Source organism: Hippoglossus hippoglossus, chromosome 7 (genome assembly GCF_009819705.1).
Source record: "Hippoglossus hippoglossus isolate fHipHip1 chromosome 7, fHipHip1.pri, whole genome shotgun sequence".
NCBI lineage: Eukaryota > Metazoa > Chordata > Actinopteri > Pleuronectiformes > Pleuronectidae > Hippoglossus > Hippoglossus hippoglossus.
The window spans coordinates 13,918,881-13,931,868 of record NC_047157.1 but is presented as its reverse complement, the minus strand read 5'-3'; the positions used below and the strand labels follow the sequence as shown (position 1 = coordinate 13,931,868).

The 12,988-nt window shown below is 41.5% G+C and overlaps 1 protein-coding gene across 1 annotated transcript; it reads right to left on the bottom strand.

Annotated features, from left to right (window-relative positions):
* Nucleotides 1–1,303: 1,303 nt before the first annotated feature.
* Nucleotides 1,304–8,524, bottom strand: gnat2 (guanine nucleotide binding protein (G protein), alpha transducing activity polypeptide 2). Its single transcript, XM_034591076.1, has 9 exons — nt 8,065–8,524; nt 4,853–4,895; nt 4,249–4,390; nt 3,943–4,100; nt 3,704–3,832; nt 3,485–3,614; nt 3,241–3,394; nt 2,626–2,842; nt 1,304–2,189 (listed from the first exon to the last, which is right to left on the bottom strand). The coding sequence occupies exons 1-8, from the start codon at nt 8,168–8,170 to the stop codon at nt 2,652–2,654; spliced, it is 1,053 nt and encodes a 350-aa protein (XP_034446967.1). The 5' UTR covers nt 8,171–8,524; the 3' UTR covers nt 1,304–2,189; nt 2,626–2,651.
* Nucleotides 8,525–12,988: the final 4,464 nt, after the last annotated feature.

The window sequence follows — 12,988 nt, the reverse complement described above, 5'->3', positions numbered from 1 at the left end:
GGGTCGTCCACTAACCAGAAGGCTGGTGGTTTGATCCCAGGCTCCTCCAGACTGCGTTAGGGAGTGTCTAATACATTGGTTCCTAATGAAGACATGAATCTCTAAAAGCAGCTCATTAATGTATAGTTTTCTTTTTGAAAGAGGCAGAATATTTTTCTGAAACAGCTGAGTGCTGTGTAGTTATTATGAGCTGTTACTCAGACGGGAATAAAGACTGTTTGGTTTGTTTTCAGCTCCAGTGAGTATTTAAAGCAGCAGAACAATATCCCTGGGATCGAGTCAAAAGAAGCTAGTGTCCATGTTGACTAGAACAAATGATGAGACCAGGTGCAGCAGTGTGGATCACTAATGTGTTTCTAATGTGTTTCTAATTGTTTCGTGGCACGGAGGAAATCCCTAGACCAGGCTTCTTGTTTTGTATTGTTGATTTTGCTTTTTTTGTGGGATTTATTGACATGGACAAAAATTTGAGGCTTATCCTTCAAAATCAACCTTTTTTGTCAAAAGGCTTTGGCAGCACACATCCACACCTACTTGTCAAAGTGATACCACATAGTTTTACAGTTAGGATTTTAATAGACGGATGGGAATGCTAATAAACTCACCACGGACATGTTTAATGATCCATCCATTATCTATACCACTTATCCTTTGACGGTCAGCTGGAGCCAATCCCCGCTGATATTGGACGAGAGGCGGAGAGCACCCTGGACAGGTCGCCAGTGTGTCGCAGGGCCAACATTCAGAGTCTAGCAACCTTTTACACTCACATTTAGACAGTGAGGAAGCCAGAGAAAACATACGCTGACACATGGAGAACTTGCAAAAGGCCACGGTCAAAGCAGGAACCTGCTGTGGGGCGACAGTGACAAACACTGCACACTCGTGTTAAATTCATTTTGCTTTATTTTGTCTGGAGCATGCTAAAACTGAGGACATGCATCTTTAAATAGGACTCAAAGCCTCTCTACATGCTCACTCATCTAGCCATACACTTGGTCTTGTCAGCTCCACACACACACACACGATGAACACAATTTTACAGTAATTCTCCACAAGTGGATTAATTACTACTTTAATTTGTTTTGCTTCCTCATTAGGTTTATTGTTAATGAACTCGCATTCGCCGCCATTTCCCCTCTGGGAGGAGCAGGGAACTCACATAACAGCAGCATTGTGCCCATCATGTTAGAGCCCAGGGTGATCTGTCAGTGTTGACAGCCCTGTTTCTCTAATTTGATATTAATCATTTAGGGAATGACGGTGTGATCCTGCAGCACAGACACACACAGACACACACGGGTGAAGTTGATGCATCTTTATTTCATGCTTCTACTTTTCATAAGAAAGGACAAACTCAGTAGATTTTCATTCCCTTTTCATAATAAAGCATCACCCCTAGTGTTTCCCTCTCTTGCTCTCATATAGTTCCATAGATTTATCTTTCAAAATATAATGCATTATCTACTCTTATGTACAAAGTTTCTCTACCATGTTTGACCTTCTCACAGTAAATCATCACATTAAAATGTTAAATGAATTGAGTACATTAACGCTATTTAAATTAGATACATGTACAATTGGGTTTTGTAATCTGGATACACTGCGAGTGCTGGGAATATCGGTAGTGGAGATATTCGCTTAGCGACTTTTCACAGTTTAAATTTATCAAGACCACAGACACTAGTGTACTCAAAAACAAAAACAAGGTTGCCATGTTGCTATTCAAAATATTAATATTTCCCCCTGTTTTTTATTTTTTTAATTAATTTTACAGAGCTTGGGTTTTTTAAATATTAAATATAACTCACAATACAGTAGTCAAAAGTAAGCAATAAGGATCGAGCAAGCAACTATCTCATCTTCATACCTTCAAACCAGCAGCTTCTGGTGTTTGATAAATACTGTACTTTTGAAAAAACTGAAGAATCCTGTCGAAAGCTGTATGCCCAAAATGACGATAGTGATAGTGACTTCATGGTAGTTTCAACCCAGCTGGACGTGCACTGTGTTTCAGGGATGTACTGTTAGATGTGGTGAGGTGCTGGGAGCAGTCAAGGACCTTGCAGGACTGGGACTTGGCTTGGAAACGATGGCATGAACTCAACAAACAGAGGATCCTCTATGCTCCATCAGTACACTTCTCAGTTAATGCCAATATGTGAGGGGTTAAGGTAGGAAAGGAAGTTCTGCAGCATATGGGAAAAGAAGAAATCAAGCTCAGACATTGGGAAATCACCTTAAATTCTGCATTCATTGTTACACTTTTTATATAGAAATGTTTAGCTACATTTGTGGCTCAAATATATAACAGGTTGCAAGGTTTAATATATTACTAAAATATCAAGTTATTTTGTCCTGCAATCAGACATTGTTATCTTATTATCTTATTCTGCAGCTTTATGGGGAAATTATTACATTTCTCACTGTCTTCCTTGTCCTCGTCAGTCCCAAAAGGCTCTAAATAGTTTGTGTTTCGGTCAGAAGTTGTTGCATGGCAACGCACGTTTGGCCAGATATGATTTGCTGTATTAAATTGAATTGCCGGGGGTCTGTCTCATCTGGACCCTATTACTCTATATCAACAGAGTCCCTGGCAGCGCTTGTGCTGTGGTCACCGCTCACCTCTTTTCACTCCGCAGCTGCTTATTTTAGAAAAGACCGCAATCTTTGAGGTTTTCTTTGATGATGATGTCTGTCACGGCGTTGAACACAATCTCGACGTTCCTGGTGTCTGTGGCACAGGTCAAGTGGGAGTAGATTTCTTTCACACCTTTCTTCATGTTCAGCTCCAAGAACTGAGCCTTGATGTAGTTGCTGGCGTCTTCGTACGTGTTGGAGCCTAAAAGAAATCAAGGAATGTGAGGATGAGAAGAAACGTTTCGTGGATTTAGTTTTGCGAAAAGAATAAACCACTGATCTCTACAGGACGAAAGTTAAGAATAATTACTTGCTTCAACTTATTTTATAAAAGGGGGCATCAATAAGGCTCTCACTGTCAGCTGTTTTATTCTCAGTATTCCTTATTTGTGACATTTTGTCTTAATCCGTCGTAACCCTAATCTGTTTTTGGTCTGTATTCTAGTGTCATTAACCACTTAGATTGCTTTGCACACACGCTGCTATAATCAATGACAAGTGACTCATTTCATGTCTGATGGATCTGATCTTGTTCCCTGAATCCAGCCTGAGATCCCTGAATAACTCCAGAGCATTTAAATCAGCGTCAGTCGGTCTCACCGTCATAGTCGGGGAAGCAGATACTCAGATGGACTTTCTTGATCTTATCTTCAAACAGATCCTTCTTGTTGAGGAAAAGCACGATGGAGGTCAGTGCGAAGAACCTGTGGTTGCAGATACTGTTGAATAGATGGAGGGACTCGTGCATGCGGTTCTGTAAGGTCACAAAGGAACAGGGTGAGCTCCCAGTTGACGAGACTTGATTCAATATGTCACAATGTGTTTGACGGGGTCCCCAACTCACCACTTCGTCGTCCTCTACGAGCACCATGTCGTATGCACTGAGAGCTCCGCAGAAAATGATGCAGGTCACACCCTCGAAACAATGGATCCACTTCTTTCTCTCTGACCTCTGGCCACCCACATCGAACATCCTGTCCACCACAGAGAGGCACAACACACTCAGTCTCCTGGGCGTCACGGTGCCGTAAGGTTTTTGCTTGTGTCAGACCTTGTTACTTACCTGAAGTGCAACTCTTTGCAGGCGAACTGTTCCTCGATGATACCAGTTGTTTTGACTCGGGATCGCAGCACATCCTGCTCAGTGGGGAGGTAGTCTGGCTTGCAGATTCTGTCCAATTCGTTGAGGTAGCTGGTGACGGCAGAACAAACAGTCAATCGGGCTGCAGATATGAGAACCGTCTTTAAACACTGAGCTGACCCCCACTAATGCCCCCGCTCCAGTAGTAACCATGGACTCACTAGCCAGCAGAGTCGTTCAGTTGGTACTCAGCAGCTCTGTCGAAGCCGGCCTGCACACCAGTGTCTTTCCACAGCTTCTTGATGACGTCGCCCAGCTCAGAGGGCATTGTGCCTTCCTCGATGGAGTCTGACAAGTTCTGCAGCTTCTGTGCATCTTCCTGTGGTCGCAGGCAAACACAAATCCATCAGTACAGGCTAAGCTACTTGCAGTAACAGAACAATTTATAGTATGAATATGATAACAGTATGATTTCATAGCATATAACAAGTTAATCATGTCTGCCGTTTATCTTTTTATATGGTGACCTGTGCAGAGGCCGCGCCAAAATCCACGCTCAGCATCTCCATGCCTCTGATGATAGCCAGAGCAGACTGCAGGATGTTGCCATAGATGATCCCTCTGAATTCCAGCTGTTCCTCTTTTGTGTAACCACCTTGATGCAGAATCCTGAGCAGAAGAAGAGGAAGTGTTTCAGTTTGGGGGAAAAAAAGCTTCGTCAATTTTTGATCCATAAATCCTCTACTTGGTTGAGATGGGTAATAATTATTTAGAACTACAAAGATCTTACCCTGAACATGCTCTGTTTGCATTTACATTCATGTAAAAAGTCGAGTTCATAGAGTATGGGAACAGCCTTGAACTGGTGCTCACAGTGCCACCCTGTGGTGTGTGTGTGACTCAGCTCTCAATGCCAGAGTCACTGCACAAAACAATTGCTGACGAATCAGACTAAGCGGATGTTTGCACTGTTGACCTTTTGTAAAAGTGAAAGGACAGAGATGAGCAAGGCTTTGGCCCGCTGGCTTTGTGCCTGACCAATGAGGTTGAATGAACTTTAAGCTGCACTCTGGCTCCTCGCCAGTGTCAAGGTAACACAAAACATATTTCATCAGTTATTCTACTACTTACTTCATTTGTTTTACGATGGTGCTTTTTCCTGACTCACCAGCACCTGGAAGAGAAGACAAGACATTAGAAGCTCTGTACCTGTGAGCAGCCATGTCCTTCATTTGAACCAGGCTGCTGTGGACACGTGTGGATAGCTTCATTTTTTCATAGTTTCTTAAATGTCTGAGAATAAAACTCAAATCACATTTAGTTTTACATTTACTGTCTCTGCATAAACTGACGTAGAATATCACATGTAACAAACAAGTACAGAATCTGTGCTCGTGAAACACAGAGACAGGAAACACACAGAAAAACGAGGTCAGTGGATAACAGTCCAGAAAGATGCGGCTGAAGGTTGGACAGAGAATGAGAAGCAGGACATGACAGCGTTGAGGAGGCAGATTAAAATGTGAACATTCATATCTGTGAATAAGCCACAGCTTCTCTGTGAAATCATGGTGAACATGAAGTTCTCTGGTTCTCAGTTTCATGTGGAGCCTTGTGAAACGCAGAGGACACTAAAGTGGCGAAAGGCTCTGCCAACAGGGACAGAAGATCTCCTGCTAACATAACAACAAAACTCTTGTTGAGATATAAATGTGTGTCTTATGTAAGTGATTAATGTCGGATTAGTTACAGTTTTATAGACTTTATTTATGCACTGTAACAAATGCTTCTGAGCTCCTTTCATCTCTGACCTTCTGGCAAATCACACTGAAACTTAATAGATGCAGTCAATGCAGACATGTCTCATTTTAAATGGAGCAGCTCTTTTTTTTTTTGATTTACCATTGCAGGTCTATGCAGAATATAGACTGGGGCTTATGTATATGTACAATTTAAGTGACACAATTGGATGTACTGGCTAAAGAAAAACTTTCAGGCAGCTCAGGCTCTCTGCAGCTCTAACGCTAAGCTAACTGAGGGCAGGAGGAAATGATCACGTCACAAAGCGGAGCAAAGCTGCATCGCGTCCTGCTCACAGGAGCCACATTAAGCTCCATCCAGACTTAGCGCCGAGCATTTAAAGACATGAAGCCGTCACTCGTTTGGCCTCATCCAACCCTCTCAAGGGGAAGCTGCTGGTCTTCCCCTGCTCGCAGCCACTGATGACCTTGTTTCACCAATTTGCTGTGCATTAGTAAAAGGTGGTATAGTGACAGTATTAAATAGGTTTTTATCAGATTATAAAGTGACCCTTATCCCCTTCTTTCACCTCCTGCTCAGTCTATAGGCTTTGCAGTGACATTAAATCTGGGCTTTAAAGGGGGGGGGGGGACGTATATCCACGTTCATCCTGCAGAGGACACTGCAGACCCTGAAGATGTTTTTGCAGAAGATAAAAGGAGTTAATGACACAGTATTGAGCTCTCAGAGTGAATGAAAATACTAAATGAATAAACTAATGAAAACTTCAGATGGTGCAACATTTGATGACAACACGATATTTGGCATGTCATATGCAAACACTAGAGAAAATATTATTTTCACCCTCTAAGTTAATGCAGTGAGAATTATCAAGTATTTCTTGCTGTTGCCCTTGATATCTAATTTCTTAGGATTCCAACTCTTTGTAGATAACTGTCTTTAGTCCTCTGGTTTATTTTCTTGTTGGAGAACTGTTTGTAAAAGCTGGTTATCACACCTGTACACGAGGAGATAACCATTTTAATCAGCTTTGGAGTTTTACGTCCTCTTCCTTCAGAGGAAGGCCCGGTGCTTATTTACTGATCTGGTTTGTTTTGTCATATATCTGGTGAAGCTAGTTTCACAAATGAGACTTTGTAAGAATAATGTTTTATAATTGCATTCATAAGGTTCAATAATTTACATTTCTAGTGTTTTATAGCAAATAGTGAAATAGTAGTAAATAGTTAAATTAAATACTTGATTTACAACATCCATCCATCACCAGTACTGTATAAGAGCAGAGAGGCCCATGCTCTACAAAGATTGATTGTTTTTCATTTATCACACTTTCAATTGTCATTGACTTTCTCCTTTTTCTGTTAATGATGTCTCAAATGTAAGTCTTACATAACGGCAACAACAATCAAATGGTTTACTGACTCTGAATTCTAAAACTGAATAAGAACGTTTATACTTTATGTGCAAGTTGAGGGATCAACCAAGACCAGGCCAAGTGGATCTGCGCTAAACCAGTTAGCTAATCGGATTGACATATCACCGCTGCTCTGTGATTCATTTAGACCAAAGACTATGATCTTTTAAGCACCAGTGTCCTTCCATTAGAATTGAAAAGTCACTCTTAATTTTAGGAAGTAGCCAAGAAAATAACAAAGTACATTTTGGCACTGCTTTTTCAAACTTAGTATATTCTTCAAATATAAGAAAGATGTGTCCAATGCTTTCATGTTTGCAGCATTTAAGTTCTGCAGGTTTTTAGAAATAACTCAAAAAGGTAGAAACCTAACTTGTAGCTGAACAAGCTCAAGTCTGCAGCGTTTGTATTATGCATAAGAAGTTTGCATGAAAACTTTTTACTAAAGTTTAGCTTTTACTGCATTTAGCATATAAGACAAATTATCATTTGAATGTTCTATATTGTAATTATACTTAGTATTCTTTATTAGATCATTATAAGATCAACCTGCAAACTCAATCTCTCTTATCTCTCCTCCTGCTGCCCAGACTTGACTCTTACTAAAGCCTTTGGGGGTTTTCCCAGTCTTGAATAGTCCTTCCATGTTACTAATAAACTAATGTGGGGATTTATCCAGAAACTAATCATCCTCCCGGCCTGTTAATCCTCTGAGCACCATATCTTACATCTAACAAGGAGTGAACAGATGTGTCAGAGTGGTTGATAATTACTTCAGATGGCTCATATCCAAGAGTTAACAAATATAAAGTCAAACTAAGTTATACATTTTTCCATTTCAGTAAATGATCTGCAACATAAACTAACTGTCATCCTGAAACCTGTTGTTAACACTTCAAGGACTGATGAAATCTGACTGAAACATTTTGCCTAAAACTAATCCGGATACTTTGATATTGATCCTTCAGCTGCACCTGTTGCCTGTTGACTGCATGCAGACCTGAACCTTCACACAGTTTTCACCAGTCACAAATGGAAAGAAAAACAGAGTTTGTAAAACTACAGAATCTTTTTGACATTTGATCCTGCATCTCTGAGCCTTATGCATCATCTGCTGTTTGGAACCAAAAAAAAAAAACTTGGTGCAACAACAACCAAGAGCACTTACCAAGCAGTAATAGCTTGACCGTTTTAGCGTCCTTATCAGCATCCTGTTGGAGTTGTTTTTCCAACTCCTTGGACTTTTTGTCCTCTGCGCTGGCTCCCGCACCCATTTCTTCCTCCGCAAACTCAAGATCCTCAATGATAGAAATTTTGACGGTTGTCTGAGAGCAGGTGCAGAGAAACTAGGTGCAGCACTAATCGTACTGAAAGGCGATTTCCAAGCGGAAGGGGATTGAGAGGGAGGTGCTTGAGCTTTCCTGGCTCCGTTGGACTCTTTCGATTAGATGATCAGATGCGACCCTCTCAAGGTTCAAATCAATTCTACAGCTCGACTGGGCAGGGATCCACAGTTTAAATCCCTCGATTTAAAGCCCTGACTTAGGAGGAGCCTCTTCCTGATTGGCCAGTCAATCCAATTAGTCTAAAAAGGGCAGTAGTGAATGATGTAAAGAAAGGGAGGAAATAAACACTCAGATACTTGGATGCAGTGAGATTCGTTGATATCAATATGTAGGTGTGTGAAAGAGAGAAAGATGACATACACTATAAAGTACATGGTTCTCCAGGGAAAACTGCACATGCTGTATTTCCTTTGGTCGTAAGAGCCCAACAACCTGTTGGTGTACGGTCAAGTGGTCTGAGACTTCTTAGACACACCACACACACCTCTCTATAGTTGTTAGGATACTCGTTGACATAATGCATTCCCTAGCCCCTTACCCTAACCTTAACCTAATGCTAACCCTAAAACCAAGTCTTAACCCTCAAAAAGGACAAGCCAAAATGTCCTCACAATGATGGTATTGAACTAAAATTAGCCCTCATAAACACACACACACACACACACACACACACACACACACACACACACACACACACACACACACACACACACACACACACACACACACACACACACACACACACACACACACACACACACACACACACACACACACACACACACGCGCCTGACAAGGGTCTGCCTGGGATCAAAGCTTTGTCCATTCACAGACATGTAAATGTAAATGTTAACATTTATGTAGAACTTTTCTTGTCTTGACCATTTAAAGTGCTTTACAGTACAGTTCTGCCACTCACCCATTGACACACACACACACACATTCATACACTGCATCTTTGTGCAGCGTTCTCTATCACCATTCACAAACTAGATGCACAGCAGTCAGGGGCAATTTGGGTGCCCAAGTCAAGCTGCCCAAGTCAAGCAGAATAAGGTGATCAAACCTTGACCTTCTGGTTAGTGGACGACCCGCCTGAGCCTCAGGCGCCCATGTGTGGTGCGGACTCTTGACATCAGTGTCAGTCACGTGGACAAAGCATGGAGGGAGGCATTAAGGTCTCGTAAACGTCTTACAGTTAAGACGTTTAAGTCCCAGGTGGTGTGGTGCCTGCTAAATAAAGCAACTGTCACTGCACTGCACTGTCCACTGGGGTCTCAGCAATAACATGACCCAAATATGTTTCTCAATTACCTCATATACGTTTGAATAGGATCATCAACATGGCTGAGCCCACATCTCAAAAATGTTCCTGTTTTCTGTCAGTCAGATGTTAAACAACAGGAGGTCACATACAGTAAGTGTGCTGCTGCTGCTGCTGCTGCTGCTGCAGGATTGGAGCAGTTGATCTGTGAACAAGTCATGATGGGTGGAGGTCAGTGGACTTTGTCATGTTCCCACCCTGCATGTCAGACTTAAAGTGAGATGCTTTATTTGATGTTACCAATTCAGTCAGAAGACAGTCATGCCGTATATTTTGGCCAATGAAATGACGTTCGGCAACATTAATATCCCCCAATAAACTTAAGAAGTTTATTTGATCTGCATTTGCACCGTCCCTTTTGAGAGGGTTTTCACAGGCTTGTGTTGTCGCTTTGTGCGTTTGCTTATTTCACTGCAGATGTATGAGAGTCACTGTAAACCTTTAATTTGAGGAATAAACCACACCCAGAAGCTGTGGGACAACACAGTCATTTACATCACCCCATAAAACTCGTAAAAATCTTGTGAAGACAGAGCAGGACTGCTCCACCAAAACTAAATGTGAATATTATAATAATAACAAGCGTTGTATATCAGCTCCATGTGTTTGTAACTTTCTCTGTGAGTGTGTTGTAAGGAGCAACAGGTTCAGCAGAACTTCACCTGCTCAGATCTAGTTTAGTGATGTCAGGGTCAAAAAGGCTCAGCAGGGAGCAAAAGGACAGACAGACTAATGCCTCAGAAAAGATGTCACATGTGAATGATGGAGAAACAAAGATGAAAAGAAAATCAAGAAGTTTGACACAGGCTTCTGATGTCAAATTCAACTTGGCTGACAAGCTGCACATATCTACTGTATCTATAATCAGTGCATCCCCCCCAAAAAAACCTTCTCCGCTCCCCCTGCCTCTGCTCCATTTCAGAGTCCAGGATGTAGTGCTAACGGCAGCAGGGGGCTCCAGGTCTAAATCCCAGGATGCTTCCAAGCAGGCTAATCGCAGCAGCACATCGAGTGAGGGCGACCAATCCCATTAGGCGGTGGATGGCGTAGAGTCCCTGTGTCTTTGATCTGTTGACGAGATTAACCACAGAGCCTCAGATCAACCCAGGAGGCAGGGGCTTAACACGCCGTCTTGTTGGGGTGATGGGTGCAACATGGAGCACGAAAACTGAACATGCGCGACTAATTCAGTTTTTATTTAGAGGCACACTACCTGATATCAGGGTGTGGAAAGGTTTAAGTAAGTACAGACGCAGCAGTTAACAGCAGCATTTACTTGTTATATTCATGAATACACAAGAAAGAGCTGATTCTCCTGCTTGAGTTTTGTGCTCTTTGAACATCACCAACCTGAGAGGTGATAAAAAAAAGCAGATCAATAATCAAAGACCTCTGCTACATGAGTTTTAAACCAAATCGTTCCCATCACAGTAACAAACTGTAACTAATGGTTTTGTTTTACAGATACATGTGAATCCTTATCTCGGTTGAGGATGAGGATGTGTGGTTGATGTGCAGCTCTGCTAATCCTCTGCAGGCTCAATTACAAGAGGTTCCCACCCCCTGATGAGCTCATGTGGTTTAGTCTACCACAAAGTCCTAAAGTCTGCAAAATAAATAAGCATTCTCCTACTGATGACGCATGAGGAAAACCTCGGTGACACCATAGCTATACTACCACAGCTATCACACACAAAATGTAATACCGGATGATAATCCTGTTACACAAAACACGTTGTGGCTCCGTTATACAACAAACAATCACCATTTGGTTTGAGGGAACACAGTATTTATTTGGGGCAAGAAAGGAGGCAGAAACTTTGAGTTGGCACCAAATAGAAATTATGTCTTGAGTCAAAATGCACAATTTACCTGTCTGCCTCTTCAGTAAAAGCTATGGGCTTTAATCCAATGGCAGAATCGCTTAGATTCCACCTTGTAAATCCCAAATCTCTTTCATTCATGTTTCTGTTTTCATCTGCTCATTGTTTTCCTTCCCAGCAAAGATAGTAGAAATAAGATGTACATATAGATGTATCTTTGCCTCTGGAGGAAGCCGTGGATCCAAGGTCAACACATATCGTCCTATAGTTGGAGAGGGATTAACCACAGACAGATTAACTTTAGAGGCAATGGGTGAAAAGGAGTCAGGGTGGACACGAGCTGAATTTATTCCTGGACACAGTGAATCAGACTTTCTACTCGATCTGTTCACACACAACCAGCTACTGTGTGCATCCCTCCATCGGTGAAGTGAAGATCACCTGTACTGATCATCTGCTGCTGCTCTGGGAGGAGCTGTTGTCACTCACGCTCTCTGGATTCCCCCAAAACTGCTCATGTTTCCTGGTGACCTGCTCACTGGCATTAGACTGATGCAACAGTTAATCAATTTATTGGGGATTGATATCTGCCTTCTGTTCAACATCTTCTGTTATTTGATTCCCTGCTAATATAAAGGGGCGTTCTATGTAGACCCAGTTTGTCCCTCTCATTAGTCTTAGTAGTCATACTAAGCAGGATTACACAGAAACTATTTATAACCATGAAACTTGGTGGAAGGTTGCAGTATGCATGGGGAAGGGAAGAACCCAATAAATGTCACTGTGGATCTGGATCAGGGGCCAGATCCAGGAATTTCTTTTTCTTTTTTAACATTGTGAGATTTGGGGGTTTTTCAACACTCTTTGATTTCTCAGACAAAATATCATGGATCTTGAGGGCTGGGTCGTAATTGAACTTTCCCCCACTGCAGCAGGACTCAAGCCTCCTTAAACATTTATTATGCTTAAGAACATCCTAATGTGCAGCAGAAAAAATAAAATACTGGGGAAGGTCAACAAGGACCAGTGACTTTACTAATAAAATGGTTGAGATGCCTTAAAATATATTGTGTGGGTCACAGTGCCTCATTATTATTATTATTATTATTATTAGTGTGTATGTGAGTGTTTAATGCTTCAAACACATTATCGAGGCTGAGAGGAACAATATTCTTTTGAAATTATTCCAGGAAAGTCCGTTTCCTGTTGGATTAAATGAAATAAACTAATCATGCTTATCATAATAATTTTTTTATTTATAAATTGTATAAGTTGTCATCATAATGCTATAAAATATATCTGAACTGACAATATTCACAACATTTCATAGAGTTTGTTGTTTGTTATTAAAGTCTCCACTATTATCATGCTGTCATATTTACAGACTGCAGCAAACAGAGTGGTGCTGCAGTCAGTTTTATTACTTCCCCATGAATACCACAAGAGGGCGCTGGCTACTCTGTGAACACACCTCTGCACTTTGTGCTTCCTTAGTAAACATCTGTTTACAGCTGCAACAAGCTGAACAACCATCCAGACAGATTTACTCTAAATTGCAAATATGTGCTAAATGATGAATATGAAATAATAAATGTTTAA